Here is a 14,830-nt window from a genome sequence, read left to right as displayed (position 1 = left end):
TAAGGGCAGGCATTGGGAAAGAGTAATCAGGTTGAAAGAGAAGGAAGGGAACCAGCAGGACCATCTCCATCTTTAGAGGCACGGGTCTAGATAGACATATGCCAGTCTGTGAAACAAGTCTTTGACCTGGACTTAGACATTCATTCTGTTTTGTTTTTTTAAATGTCAGACTTCTAAAATGTGTTTGTGGTCTGACAAGCCAGCTTAGAAGATACTCATCATAAAGCCTTGTTCTCAGCATGTGTGGTCTGAATATTTTTGGGGGTGGGATTTTGTGTTAGAAAGCAGGCTATTTGTTCTTGGGATCTGTCTGGAATGAGCGGACAGTTCAGGTTAGGCTTCTGGTCCCTTCAGTTCCAGGATGAAGAGGCTGTAGGACAGTCAGTGCTATACATCTCACTTACCAGCCAATGCACTCAATGGTACCTGCTGTCATTCCCTCCACTTGCAGGCAGGAGGACTGAAGCCCAGGGAATGCCTTAAATCCAGAAGGTAGGGGTTAGAGTCCAGAGCAGAAGACCAACCTCCTGCGTCCACTTTGTGGGCACCAGACACTCAGCAACATGCCTGCTGACACCGTGAAGACATTTGAAACTGAGAATGTATCTGCTTTGTCCCATTTATATTAACTGGGCTAATGAGATAAGGCAGAGAAGTTCTCTTTAATCATGGCTATTTCACAGTTCCTATTAATACTGCTACTTGAGTCATCTTGCCTATAGTATAGTAGAAGTAATATTCATTTATCCTATCTGGGTTAGATAAATCCTGGACTACTGATATTTTTGCAGTGTATTGAATATCTTGGTTAAAATAGTGTAGAATAATGAAATGCTGCTGCCATTTAGTAATGGAGAGACCACCTGATATGCTCCTCTGGTTCAGCAGCTGTCAGTAGGCAAGCCTTTCTAATATCTTCTGAAAACAGGTTCAGGAAGCATAGAGAGGGAAAAAAGAGGGAAATTGTGACCTGTTCGAAGTGATGAGAAGCTTCCAGGGAATTTTGAATGGAGGACGTGATCTGATTTTGCTAAACTTCTGCTCCAGTCTGGACATGATCTATGATGGTAACATCCTCATTTTGTCATTCTGCTGTTAAAACGAGCAATAGGATTTCTCTTGTTACCGGAGATCACTGTTCAGGTTAGTTGGGAGATCTGTTTCTCCCCCATATTAGTTGTGTGGGAAACAGAAATCTTGTAACAGAAGAGTTTTCAGTCTGGCCAAAGATATAAAAAGTAAAGTGGCTGAAAGCTGGATGTGAGGCAAATTCTGAACAGAAGCAAGCAAGTATTTTAAGTGAAGGCAGTTAATTAACTACGGGAACAATTTACAAAGACTAGCAGATTCTCTGTTGTTATCAGTTCAGGAACAGAGCTTAGGGGGAAAAGAAATCCAGAGAAACTCTTTACTCCTAAGAGGAATTAATTCAGGGATGCTGAAGGTCAAAACAGATAATCCTGGTGGTCCCACCTGGCCAGGCCTGAGTATGTCTTTGAAGTATGTCTCCAAAGCAGTCTGAAAGTGTATCCTCCTGTTACCTGTTGCAAATCAGTATAAAGAAACGAAAACTAGGGCAGAAAGACAGGATACTTTAGCTACAATAGACTTTGTTTATAAATCGGGCTACTGAATAAGTGATTAGCTCATTTTAGCAGTTTTGTATATCAAAATGGATGTCCTATTTTTGCTGCTTTTTAATTCTAATAAGGAGACCAGCTCTAAATACCAGGATAAAATGAAGATGCCTCTGGGGATTTTCTCCTGTCTTACTTTTGAGAATGGAAATATAGATTAACAGTAAAACCAAACCTAGAGAAACGATGTTCAGAAAACAATCACCCTGCTAAAAATATGGGAGACAAACATCGAATTATAATAGTAGACTTTTAGCTCTATCAGAGTTTTCTTCACTGCATTAAAGATAGATTAGGATCGTATTATATAAAGATTTTCCTCTGAAACTTCACAATGGATATATATTTTGATGGTGTATCTCACAGTGTCTTCTGGCGTGCTGAAACATGAAAACCAAAATATTTTGATGATAAAGCAGTCTATCCTGTAAGAATACAGATGCTTTCCCAAAGGGGTGTATGAATAGCCATGAGTAAAGTTTTTCTGAATGTGGTATCTCTGATTATATGAATACTCTTTTCAGGTTCCTTTCAGTTGCATCACACTCTGGAAACCTCGGAAGCAGCAAGGTACAACGCTGAGTTTCACAAAGAGGACTAAAGTATCCACCTCTGTGGTTTGTCAAATGGGGATGTATTTTTCTCCACTGAGCTCTTGAAAGGAGCTCAGATCCTCTGCATAGACTGGTGAGGAAGGGAGAACTGACACTGCTCTTTGTGCCATGTTGTCTTTGCTCAGTGTTTTCGTGTGGTCGAACGCTAGAAGTTTTTAGAGCTCAGAGTAACCACAGATGAGAGCTGCAGGCAGGATTGTGAGGCTGACGCACTCCTGCAACACAGATCCAGTTGTAGAGGAAGACAAAGGTCCTGTGGTTTTCTTGGGGAATAATCAGCTGGCTTCTGTTGTGGCAGATGCTCTGAGCATCCATCTTGAACAATAAGGCATAATTTAATAGGATTTTAAATGTAACTAATGCTTTTGTTTCAGTTTACAGGCTTGAATCAAATCACTTAGGGGAGGAGAAGATGCTACTTTTTTGACTAAAAAATTTCAGGGCATTTTGTTTAAATTGATGCAGCTGGCACATCCACAGCTGATAACTCATGCACATGTTGTGGAGAATTGCAAGGCTTCTGGCTAAAAAAACCACCCCACAATTTATTTCGCTTCAACATCTTAATTAGTTTTATAAAAATAAAAAGGAGAGATTAGGAAATGTGGGTTTGTGGGAGAACTGTCATGGTGTGAGCAGTAAAATATTAGGGATCTGATTAAATCTAAGTTGCAGTTAAACTTGTGCCCAGTGTACAGACTACTGGAAGAGGGCAGATGAAAATGGATACATGTAGATACATGTGTACTGGTATGTGGCCTGGGCCTGAGCAATGGAGCGCTCTGGTACTGTGAAACTGCTAGAAGAATGGTTGCCAGCAGAGACAGCTTTGGGCAAGGCTAACTTACAGCCTCACAAACAGTTCATGGCCATGATTTAGAGGGTACAGCATGCCAGGGATCATTCCCAATGTACAGTTTTACATGCAGCCACTCTGAGAGGCTGCAGGTTTAATAGACTTGGTGTCCTGGTTTTGGCTGGGCTAGAGTTAATTTTCTTTCTAGTAGCTGGTATAGTGTTATGTTTTGGATTTAGTGTGAGAGTAATGTTGATAACACACTGATGTTTTCAGTTGTTGCTAAATAGTGTTTAGACTAAGTCAAGGATTTTTCAGCTTCACATGCCCAGCCAGCAAGAAGGCTGGAGGGGCACAAGAAGTTGGGAGGGGACACAGCCAGGACAGCTGACCCAAACTGGCCAAAGGGATATTCCATACCATGTGACATCACTCCCAATATATAAACTGGGGGAGTTGGCCTGGGGTGGACCGCTGCTTGGGAACTAACTGGGCATCAGTCAGCGAGTGGTGAGCAATTGCATTGTGCATCACTTGTTTTGTATATTCCAATTCTTTTATTATTATTATTGTCATTATTATTATTATTATTATTTTCTTCCTCTCTGTCCTATTAAACTGTCTTTATCTCAACCCACAAATTTTACTTTTTTTTCTGATTGTTTCCCATTCCACTGGGTGGGGGGGAACTGAGCAGTGCTTCATTGCTGGCTGGGGTTAAACCATGACACTTGGCTAGATGATGCCATTTGGCCTCAGGGCCAGAGGTCTGGCCCAGGCACTGTGTGGTTTGCTAGTTGCTCTGACCAGTGCAGGAGGGAATTCATGTTGGTTTTAGTAGTACTCCACTATAAAGAAATGACTTCTCCCACGTATCATTTTAGACATCTCATTTCTGTTTGAACAAATTCTTAATATCTGTGTTAAGAAAATCTCACTCTCTGTCTCTTTTGGGCCTCTCTTGCAGCTTTTTTTGGTGAAAGACAGAGGAAAATATTTTCATCTCTCACTTCTACATTGACTACAGAATTTGTCTTTGCAATTTTTAAGGAGATAGTAAAAGGCGCGTTGTCTTTGGTACCAGCAGTGATGATGATGTGGTAATTTTGCTGCTGTTGATAATGCATTATTGGCACACAATTTTAGGAGCTGCCTTCTGTATGAAAAGTGATCCTTTCACATACGCCTAAAAAACTCCACCAGTTTATGTAAGAAAAGGAAAAAGAATAAGACACTGAGACACAAACTTACTATGCAGCCCACTTCTTAAGACAGTAATCATTTAAGAGCTTTGTCTTTGCAGTTTCTTGGGATGGCTGTCCTCTTATTTCAAGGAAACAATGATTCCATTAGCATTACCTCCAAGAGTTATCTATTTTTGTGGTGCATTTAGATAGACAGACTGGGTTGTGTGACAAGAACAACTAGCACATGCATTTTAAAAATCCTCTGATTTCCAAATAGTATCTAGGTCATATGATACCCACAGGCATGATTCATCCACCTGGGCTTTATGCCAGTCAGCAACTGCATGGATCTGACACTCCAGGAATACTGTAAAATTATTAAAGCCATATTTTTTTTTTCTTCAAATAACGCTGTTGATGATAGCTATAAAAAATACAGCATATAGTTTATAGTTCCGTTCTGAAAGAATTAATTTCATTAAGTAGATGCAAAAAGTACAGCATAAACTGAAGAGAATGCAGAGCAGACCTAGCTGAATGAGCCCAGGTACCGTTCCTTGGCCCTACAGACTTTAATTTCAAAGGTTGTTGTCTTGATACAAAGTCCTATTTGAGGCAGAAGTAGTCTTCACCTAAGTGTATCTGCTTGAAGCCCAGCTAGCTGTTAAGCGTTGATCTTAGTTAGCTACAGTGAGCTAAAAACTGCCAGTGTTCTGCATCTGTTAGGCTTTTATATAAAGATGATAATCTCTTTGGGGGCAGAAACCCCATACATTTATTACAAACCTCATGCATTTTTTTTGCAATGAATTTTATTTGCCAGAGATGAGATCATGCTTATTTTTAGGGATGTGTATTATGCAGACAGACACTCTTAATTAAAGATTCAACAAGCCTTGCTCAGGGAACTGTCAAGCTGCATTTTAAAAGGTGTGTAGGTGTCTAGGAAAACAAAAATGTGTGTAGCCGGGGTGTTTTTTTTCAGATGTACTGACATGTTTATCTCAATGAACAGGAGTAGATTCTTTTGGGAATTGCCAGGTTGCTTACCTTGCATTTCTAGGTGCCTCTAGACTTAAAAAATGTAGCCCCTAATGACTTTGAAAACCAGCTGCCTCTTTTAACTCCTACTTCTGAAGGGTCCCGTACAGATTATTTTTTTTTTAAAGCATCTTTAGAAGGTAAAGGCTGAAATTCCCACAGTTAACTAAAGAGCCAGCCTTCTAGAAATGAGGTGAAGAAGTATAACCTTTGCCAACTTGTAAAGAAACAGCAGTGTTTAACTTTTATGAACTTAAAACTGAAGTCTTCCTGAGTCTGTGACTTCCCAACTTCCCATCCCATGAAAGTGGGACCAGAGAGGAGGAATGTTGTCAGGTTTGTAAGCATGTCTGGGTTATGGTGGACTTGCTCTGAGTATTGGGTTTTTTTTCTTTCTTTCATCTAGATAAAGAAGAGGCAACAAGATGTGGTGAGGTTTCTGGAAGCCAATCGCATAGAGTTTGAAGAAGTGGATATCACAATGTCAGAGGAGAAAAGACAATGGATGTATAAAAATATTCCTGAGGATAGGCAGCCTGCACAAGGCAATCCACTGCCACCACAGATATTCAGTGATGATCGGTACTGTGGAGTAAGTAGCTGTTACGTTTGTCAACAGACAGTATATTAGTATACCCTGTTGGCCATTTAAAAAGCTGGGACTTGCTGTTGAGCTTTCTCTAGTAGTGTCTGAATTAATGGTGACAGTTTGGGGCAATATCATCAGGTAATGATCATACAGTGAAAATTCAGATTGTTCACCTGTAAATCCTAAAGTTGTCTACAGCTAGTGGATTCCCTCCACAAATGTGAGAATTTGTAACATCACATGCTTCGTGTACAACCTGTTGATGGTAAAGTCCCTTGTGAGACCACTATAAGCTGGGAATTTATGTTTTTCTTGCTACTTGGGTCTAGTCCAAGCATACAAATTCAGAAGGAAATCTTTGGCACAGTAAATGAGAATATTGGCTAGATTGAGTTACATTGTCATTGTAATTAAGTCCCTTCTCTGCTGGTGTCATAGTGTAAATTTCATTTATGCTCAGAGAGCCTTTATGCAATCAGAATCTCTAGGATAAGTGAAAACTATTTTCTGTTTGAATTGTAGAATAGTTTTATTTTTCCCTAAAGCAAAGCAGCTTGAGATTTGTCCTCCTCTGCTGAAAGAGTGCTAAGCATGAAAGCCTGTGAATCTGACAACAGATTGATGGGTGGGCTGGTTTCTCTGATGGTGTAAGCTGCAATAACTTCTCCATCCACTACTGCAAGCTGAAGCGGTAGCCTTTGGTATGTTAAGAATGGCACCATATGAATGTTTTACTCTCTTGCTTAGACAGCATGGTATGGTGCAGCTCTGAGTCTTGGGCACTGTTGTAGTCTGGGAGAATCTTCCCAGAACTTTTACTCACCTTTGAACAAAATGTTGTAAAAAGACCACAGCTGGGCCCTCTTTGCCTTGCTGCATCTTTTCATACTTCAGCTGAGTGACTTGTACATCCTTTAGGAGACAGGTTTGAGGTACCTGTTAGACTAGCTGGTGGGAGAAAGGGAGGTTTGATGTGCCACCATGGCTGCATCAGGAAGTGATTGGGTAAGGCTTGCCTGTGAATTCAGTAGGAGAATGAAATGGGGAAGAGGGTCTCTGTGGTTATAATAACTGGACCAGAGTAAATGTGGGCATTGTGTAGGTTTCTGACTACAATACAGTGAAGATACATACAAACTGGTTCTAACTTAGTCCCTGCCAGACTCAGCAGTGCTGTAACAAAGCTGCTTCTGGCTGATGGATCATTTAGATCTGCTGAGAACCTGTCAACTGCAGTGCAAATGTTAGCTTAATGTAGGAAGCGCGTAAGAAGTCATTTAGGATCCTCTGCAACAAACAGATTGGGTATGATGCAGCAGCTAACTGGCTTCTTGAAGTGAGGTATTTAACATCCCTCCCATATGCTTTGTATTGGCCTTACTTGTTTACCTCAGCAGTGTAACTCATATCTTCCTACTTCCAGGTAAGAAATGTCAGTTAAATAAATGTATCCGGGACATGGAAGGGATTTTGACCCTCACTTACGGAGCAGCCCCTCCCTTACAAATAACAACATTTACATTGTTCTGTGTGAATTTAGTTTGCCTGGGAAATACAATGTTTTAAGCTGTTGTTTCTTACCCTTTCAGCTTGTCTTTATAGCATGTTTTAACCTAGTCTTAGAAATTGCTGTTTGGAATTAGCAAGGAAGAAGATGTCATGCAACATGTGAGATGATCTCGTTAATCTGTCTGCTCAGCTGATAGCTGTTTTGGTTGAGCAGAGTTAATCCTATTACTAGACCTCACAGTCTGCATGAACATCTTTAAAGAGCAAACACGCTTTGAAAGAAACTGTATTTTCTAGGATGAAGGAAGAAGTATGTGGAGGATCTCCAACATTCATCAGTTAGCCTGCTGCATTAGTTAATGAAGTTCTTAGGTAATAGAGTGGAGGGAAAACATTAGGCAAGAGGCAAAGGAGGTCAGTGCTGGAAAGGGGGTTAAAATATCACAATTAGATGAAGTCAGCAGACATTGCACATCTTGTCTCTCTTTGTCATTTCCACAGTGAGTGTTTTCATATATTTATGTTGACATAAATAACTAAAAAAAAAAATCACTATTAAATAACTCACACTGACAAAATACCCACTGAGTTTTCTGTTAGTTGAGTTAGTCAAAATTGTAGCTTATCATTCCTGATTTGTGTCCAGGCAATCTGTAATCCAATTTGCTCTATTAACAAACACTCTCCGTTTTTCTGCCTGCCAGTGCTACAGGCTCACCAGGAAATTGCCTATGTACTTATTGTGGCTTATACATTGTTACTGACAATACAGACTTAATTAACTTACAATACAAACTGATCAGATCCATTGCTGTTCCTCTAAAAGTATGAGGGCTAGACAAGGCAAAGCAAAATAGGTACACTTTTTATTTTGTTCATGTTATTTCAACAGGGGTTCAGAAGCATATGGTGTACAAGCCATGACTCAATGTCATGTTCATAGCCATACTGTTTTTTCTGTGTGAGTAAAAGCATTAATAGTTTGTCTTTTTTTTCTCCCCATTTTCTCTTTAGTAGAAAAACTCAGCAATGCAAACAAGGGTATTATCTGAGAATAGATTTTTCTAGCTAGGACATTACCATTTGAAATAATCACTTTTCAGAATGTAACTGTAATATAGAGGAAGTTTGTCTTCAGTGTTTTCAGTAAGTACCCAAAATAGATTGGTGTCAGCCAATTGAACATGGGATAGCTGGTGTAAGAGGGGAGAAAGGTACAAAAAGATAACCAATGCTTACTGGTTCACAAAATGTCTTGTACCACAGGGGGAAGGGTCCTTCTGGTACCAACAGACAAACTCCATGTTTTGAAGTGTGAGCAAGACCTTGAAATTTTTCTGAGTCGATGTAATCACAAATATAATCATCAATCTATCTTCTCCTTTTCTCAGTCTTCTGAGATGCACTCCCCAATTTTTCAGTAACAAGTTCTGCTAATGGGTTTTGAAATAAAGTACTCAGCAAGAACCATTTTTACTTCCTGCGAACAAGATAAGAGCTGTGAGCACACAAGAACACAAATCATTTTACTGATAATCCAGTGCTGTGTCATAGCACTGACACTATGATAATGTACATATTTTTATGACTTTACAATCTGTTGTTTCATCTTAGTGACATTGCTATAACATTGTAAGCGTGTGAGAAGGGAGTCTACATTTCAGACAAACCAGACACATGGACCTGCTCTTCTAATTTACAGTGGTGTAAATCTGAAATTACTACAGTTATCTTGCTCTAGTTAGTGCTATGTAAGAGTAAGGAAATGTTAGCGCCCAGTGCATGTTCCAAGAGGGAACTCGTGCACTTTGCGTAAAGAAAAGTAAAGTGGAGATAATTTGGAAAAGATAAAAAAAAACCAAAAAGGACAAGTAGAGCCTTAATAGGAGCTGGTGTGTTGGGTTGGGTTGTTGGGCATTGAAACCAGTTGTGTCTTGCCCGGTTCCTTACAAGGTTCATTCTCAGTTTTAGTGACTCTTGCTGTAGTACTTTGACATACAGCTATGACATACAGCTCAAATCATGGATTATTTCCCCCAAGGTTAAATCTCCTTGAGGTACACACTGGGCTTCCCCATTCTCCTGCATTACCCACCAAGTGCACCCTGGCCCTTGAGCAAAAGGAACCCCACGAACGGGTTCACCTTTTCCTGAGGGAGGAGTAACCCACACTGTCTTTTCCAGCCACTGTTCTCCACAGCAGAGAGATTTCACCCACTTGACTTGTTTGATCATGGTGCATGTTTCGCATTCATGGATAACCTGTTCAATGGCTTCAGTGGTCAGGTTCACCCCTCGATCATGAGCCCATCTATACATTGCATCTCTTCCTAGGTGCCCTGATGTGTCATGGGCCCACTGAGCTATGAATAGCTCGCCTTTACATTCCCAGTCCGGGTCCACCTTAGCCATTTCAGTTCTGACGGCCTGGTCTGCCTGAATCCTTGTTTCCATATTCTTCGGTGGCACGGCTCTTGGCCATGTGAGTATCTACGTAATGTACTTTGACAAGGTTCTCTACCTGGGCAGCAATGTCTTGCCACAATGCAGCAGACCAGATGGGCTTACCTCTGTGCTGCCAGTTAGTCAGCTTCTGTTGCTGTAGCCACCCCCACAGGGCATTTGCTGCCATCTGTGAGTCAGTGTAGAGATAGAGTACTGGCCACTTTTCTTTTTCAGCAACGTCTAGGGCCAGCTGGATGGCTTTCACTTCCGCAAACTGACTCGATTTGCCTTTGCCTGTGATAGTTTCTGTGACTTGTCTTGTGGGACTCCACACAGCAGCTTTCCGCTTCGGATGTTTTCCCACAATAGGACAGGACCCATCAGTAAACAGAGCATATTGTTTTTCATTTTCTGGTAGTTTATTATACAGTGGGGCCTCTTTGGCATGAGTCACCTCCTTGGGTGATGCTTCGAAATGTCTGCCTTCTGGCCAGGCCATGATCTCTTCTTCCTGCTCTCGCTCAGGAGGAGGTTCTGTCTCCTTTACTAACTGGGTTGACCTATGCTTCCATTGTTTCTTCTTGACTGCAGGAAGAACTGTTGTAGATGAGGGTTGGATTTCTGATTTATGCACAGTGTCTGTTTGTGTGTCCTCAGATCCAAAGACCCTCACAGTGTCTGTTTATGTGTCCTCAGATCCAGAGACCCTCTCATTCCTTTGAGCAGAGGCCCCAACACAGTGCTGAAACTTGTGTCTTTATGGTATATGCAAGGCATCCTTCCTTCAAGTGGCCTGCCAATTCAACAGGATTTCACATCTGTTCAGGAGTGAAGTCCCAAACCACTGGAGGTGAAAACTGCTCTAGGCACCTACCCAAATTCTCCCATACACCTTGCCAGCTGGGAATTGGTTGCCTCAGGGCACATTCCTGTGTGACATTCCCAACTGGTTGGTTAACCATATGAAAAGCCAAAATCAGTGTCACCGCACATGCCAATACAACCTGTGGTTACATTGGGATGTTAGAGAAACTGAAGGGCCATTGCAACAAGGGTGGAAACCTCTGTGCTGGAGGAGAAGAGGAAGATGCCATTTTGTCCACAAAGTAGTTCCTGGAGGAGAAGAGGAGAAAGGTGTGATTGCTAATTGTCTCCACGAGATGGTTCCCAGAGTACTTGGATGGGAGCAGTGCAGGGGCCAAATATGAGATTAGGCTCAAGGCCAATACTTATATCATGGCTCTCCCAGGCAGAGCAAAAGAAAGTGATAAACAACATGGCAAACAGCAAAAGCTGAAAACAGCCATTAACAAGCTCTTGAGTTTGATGTACAGGAAGAAGACGAGCAAGCAACAGAGCAACTGAAGGAAAAAACAAATCAGCATCAAGAACAAGTGAGTCAACATCATGACCAGCAACATGAATTAACAGCCTGCAAAGTAACAGCTAAACAGGTGTAACAGCTGTAAATTCAGTCTAGCACACCCATATCAAATCTGTCATTATCTTGAACCTTTTTGAGTCCCTGTTGAGGAGCCAAAAAGGACTGTTGTGGGTTGACCCCAGCCAGCAACCACACAGTTGCTTGCTTTCCCCTACTCCCCTAGCAGGATGGTGGAGAAAATAGGAAGAGCAAAAGCAGGAGAACTCATGAGTTGAGATAAAGACAGTTTAATAAGTGAAGGAAAGGGAAAAATCCCACGTGAGGCAAATGCAATCACTCACCATCTCCTAAAAGCAGACCAGTGCCCAGCCAGTCTCCAAGCAATGGCTACCTGGGAAGACAAACGCTCCCCAGTTTTTTATCAGCATTAATTTATATGGTATGGAACATCCCTTTGGCCAGCTGGGGTCAGCTGTCCCAGCTGTGTCTCCTCCCAACCTCTTGCCCACTCCCAGCCTACTCTCTGGGGGTGGCAGGGGGGAGCAGAGTGAAAACCAGAGGTGGCCCTGATGCTGTGCAAGCACTGCTTGGTAATAGCCGAAACATTGGTGTGTTATCAAACCTGTTTTAGTCACATATCCAAAGCACAGCACCATAGGGGTTGCTGTGAAGACAGTTAACTCCATCCTAGCTGGACACAGTAAAAACATGAAGATTGTAGTTAATTTTCTAAGTTTTCACTAACTAAATCCTTCGCTTTCAAGGTTACAGAAACATTTCTAAATACTCTACCTCCCACTGTAAATTTATTTAGACAGCCAGATTGGTGATTTTGCATGTGAGTTATTCAGATTTTTCTAAAGTACTGCTGGTAGGATCCAACATAGTACTATTAAGTATCCTGCAGGTTAAAAACACTATTTAAAAGAATGAACAAATAATTACTTATCCTTACTGTTACCTTTTTTACACAGACCATGGAAAGTCCAGGCAGATGGAGAGATCACTGCAGATTGGTGCATTAGGGCCAGATTCACAAAGGTAGTATAGCATAATGCCTAAGGCACTGAAATGCCTGAATTTTGGGCATGTGGCTTCTGGAGTGGAATTTGCAGCCCCCAGCTGGGGCTCTAGCTTCTTCACATGGTAGGTGAGGAGCCATAGGTACATGTATCCAAACAGGATCTGCAGTAGCGAGAACACTGGACATGGGAGTTCTTAAAGCAGAAAGCAAGAAATGCTGGAAAAGTGATGTCTGAAATTAGGCCTGTGCCTCACACCTCCCTCTTCTGCTTTCTCTGAAATGTCCACAACTGAATACACAACACTTCTTAGACTAGAAGTGACTCCTGGATTTTTCAGAAGATTGGAAATCTCCACTTCCTAGTGAAACTGCTCTCTTATTTTAACCTTACAAAGCTGCAAGTTAGCACTTTGAAACAGTAGCAGTTTTATATGCAGAAATATGCCACTGATGTGAGATCACCTGGAATGTAGTCCAATCAAAATTAAAAAGAAATCTGTTTCCAGGTGGGAGTTTGAGCTGAAGGGAAAATATTTACAAAGCAGGCTGACTTTTTTTTTCCCCTGTTTTTTTTTTCTTGGAACCTGCTCATATGGTTTAGAGTGTTAGGGTAAGTCCTGATAGAGTGCCTAGTGGGCAGCAGTAGAGACAGAGATATGTGATATTTATTGTCCTTCCCTGAAATGTAATATACAGCTATCAACTCCATCAAAACAGTGAAGGCCTATAGACAAGAAAGAAATAAAATAGGCTGTTGAAAGAGGTGCAGTGTTCTTGAGAAACTATTCAGTGCACAGGCAATTACTGTGGCACTGATTTCTTTGCACTGTTAAGTATCAGTCTCTTCTGTTGTTTTTAAAGATCCTGGAAAGATTCATACACATTTGTTTTTCTTCCTTTTTTATATGTGTCAAATGACAAATCAGTAACTACTCACTGATAAGAGAAAGAAGAAGAAAGAAAGGATTTAAGAAGACTGGCTAGAGGCACATCAGAGTTTCTGCCCTCTGTCATTATTCTTGTGCCTACAGATACAGAGAGCTTGAACTCTGTCTCTCTAGATCCTCAGTCAACGTGGCAGAATTCACCTTAGCACGCCTGCTGTGGTATGTTTACTTCAGGAGCTAGGGCAGTTGTGAGGCTAATTTGGTATTCAGCAAGTCTACATTCAGTTCCCTCCACCCTTGGAGATGTCTTACCCAACTCACTTAGCATCTTGGTGGTCTGGGTCTGTCTTTAGAAGAGGGATAATCTTGCTAGGTAAAAGTTAGTGTGAATTGCTCAGAGATCATATAACAGCTGTTAATGACTGATGATGCTGAAACTTTCTTGATTAATTATTTTTCCCATTAGAGGTAGAGTTTCCTGTATGGCCAATTTAAACTGTTGGTTTGATATCATTCTTAATTACCTTTTGCAGTTGTATTGGAGTAGTTTGTGGCTCACAGGCATCCGCAGACTAGGCTGAATGTGAGTAATTTGAGGCCAGTGACACAGCACTGTTTATCTTCCTGATTAAGCCCTTTTCTCAAACAAGGAATATAGAAGGCAGAGCTGGTGTTGGAAGGCAACCCCTGCCCATGTGTCTTCTTCATGTTGGCAAGACACTGTTCAGACCATTCACAAGGTCTGTATGGTTATAACTTACAGGCTGTGCCTATGCTTTAGCTGTCCACTTCTCCACTGCTTTTCTGTGTCCTGAGTTAAAGAGCTTTAGTTCTGTGTGATATGTACTTAATAAAGGGGAGTGTGGTACCATAGGCAAAATGTAGAGTAGCCAGCCTGCCAAGTGTTAGGGCTTAAAAAATAGAAGCTCAGGAACTCAATAAAAGTAAGATAATCCAAGAATTTTATCCTTCTCGGAATAGTTAGAACTGATATATCATAGGCTTGCCAAGCTGGTGAAGACAGCTTTAAACTGAAGTTGCTGGCAGGGGGTGAACCTCAGTCCATCCCACTCCTACCAGTTTGATGCCAGTGCCAGCAATAGATGCCCAGAGCCTGGAGGGGGATCACAGGTCAGCAGGGAGCACCTGAAGAGCCGCACAAAGGAATTCCAGACACTCCAGCCAGTAAAACAGCTTCACTGGGGGCCCAACTTAAATGTCTCTATGCAAACACACATAGCATGAGGAATAAACAAGATGAGTTAGACACGTGCGCACGCCTGCAGGGCTATGGTCTTATTGGCATCACGGAGACATGGTGGGATGGCTCCTATGACTGGAGTGTTGGAAGGGAAGGATACAGGCTTTTTAGGAAGGACAGGCAGGGCAGATGAGGACGGGGTGTCTCCCTCTATGTCAATGACCAGCTGGAGTGCATGGAGCTCTGCCTGGGGATGGCTGAAGAGCTGACCGAGAGCTCATGGGTCAGGCTTAAAGGGAGGGCAGGGACAGGTGACCTTATAGTGGGGGTCTGCTACAGGCCACCCGACCAGGAAGACCGAGCAGATGAGGCTCTCCAGAGACAGATGGGAGCAGCCTCATGTTCACAAGCCCTGGTCCTCACGGGGGACTTTAACCACCCCGACATCTCTTGGAGGGACAGCACAGCAGGGCATAAGCAATCCAGGAGGTTCCTGGAATGTGTTGAGGATAACTT

General features: G+C 41.9%; 1 protein-coding gene across 1 annotated transcript in view; it reads left to right on the top strand.

The window, feature by feature from the left end:
• Positions 1–14,830, top strand: part of SH3BGRL2 (SH3 domain binding glutamate rich protein like 2) — a 49,699-nt gene that overhangs the window by 16,861 nt on the left and 18,008 nt on the right. The window contains exon 2 of the mRNA XM_052781656.1: positions 5,682–5,867. Within this exon, the coding sequence (XP_052637616.1) occupies positions 5,682–5,867 (186 nt within the window). The remainder of the gene's footprint in view (positions 1–5,681; positions 5,868–14,830) is intronic.

This window comes from Harpia harpyja, chromosome 3, assembly GCF_026419915.1.
Source record: "Harpia harpyja isolate bHarHar1 chromosome 3, bHarHar1 primary haplotype, whole genome shotgun sequence".
Taxonomy (NCBI): domain Eukaryota; kingdom Metazoa; phylum Chordata; class Aves; order Accipitriformes; family Accipitridae; genus Harpia; species Harpia harpyja.
Note: the sequence above shows the minus strand (reverse complement) of the source record. Positions and strands in the feature narration are given on the sequence as shown.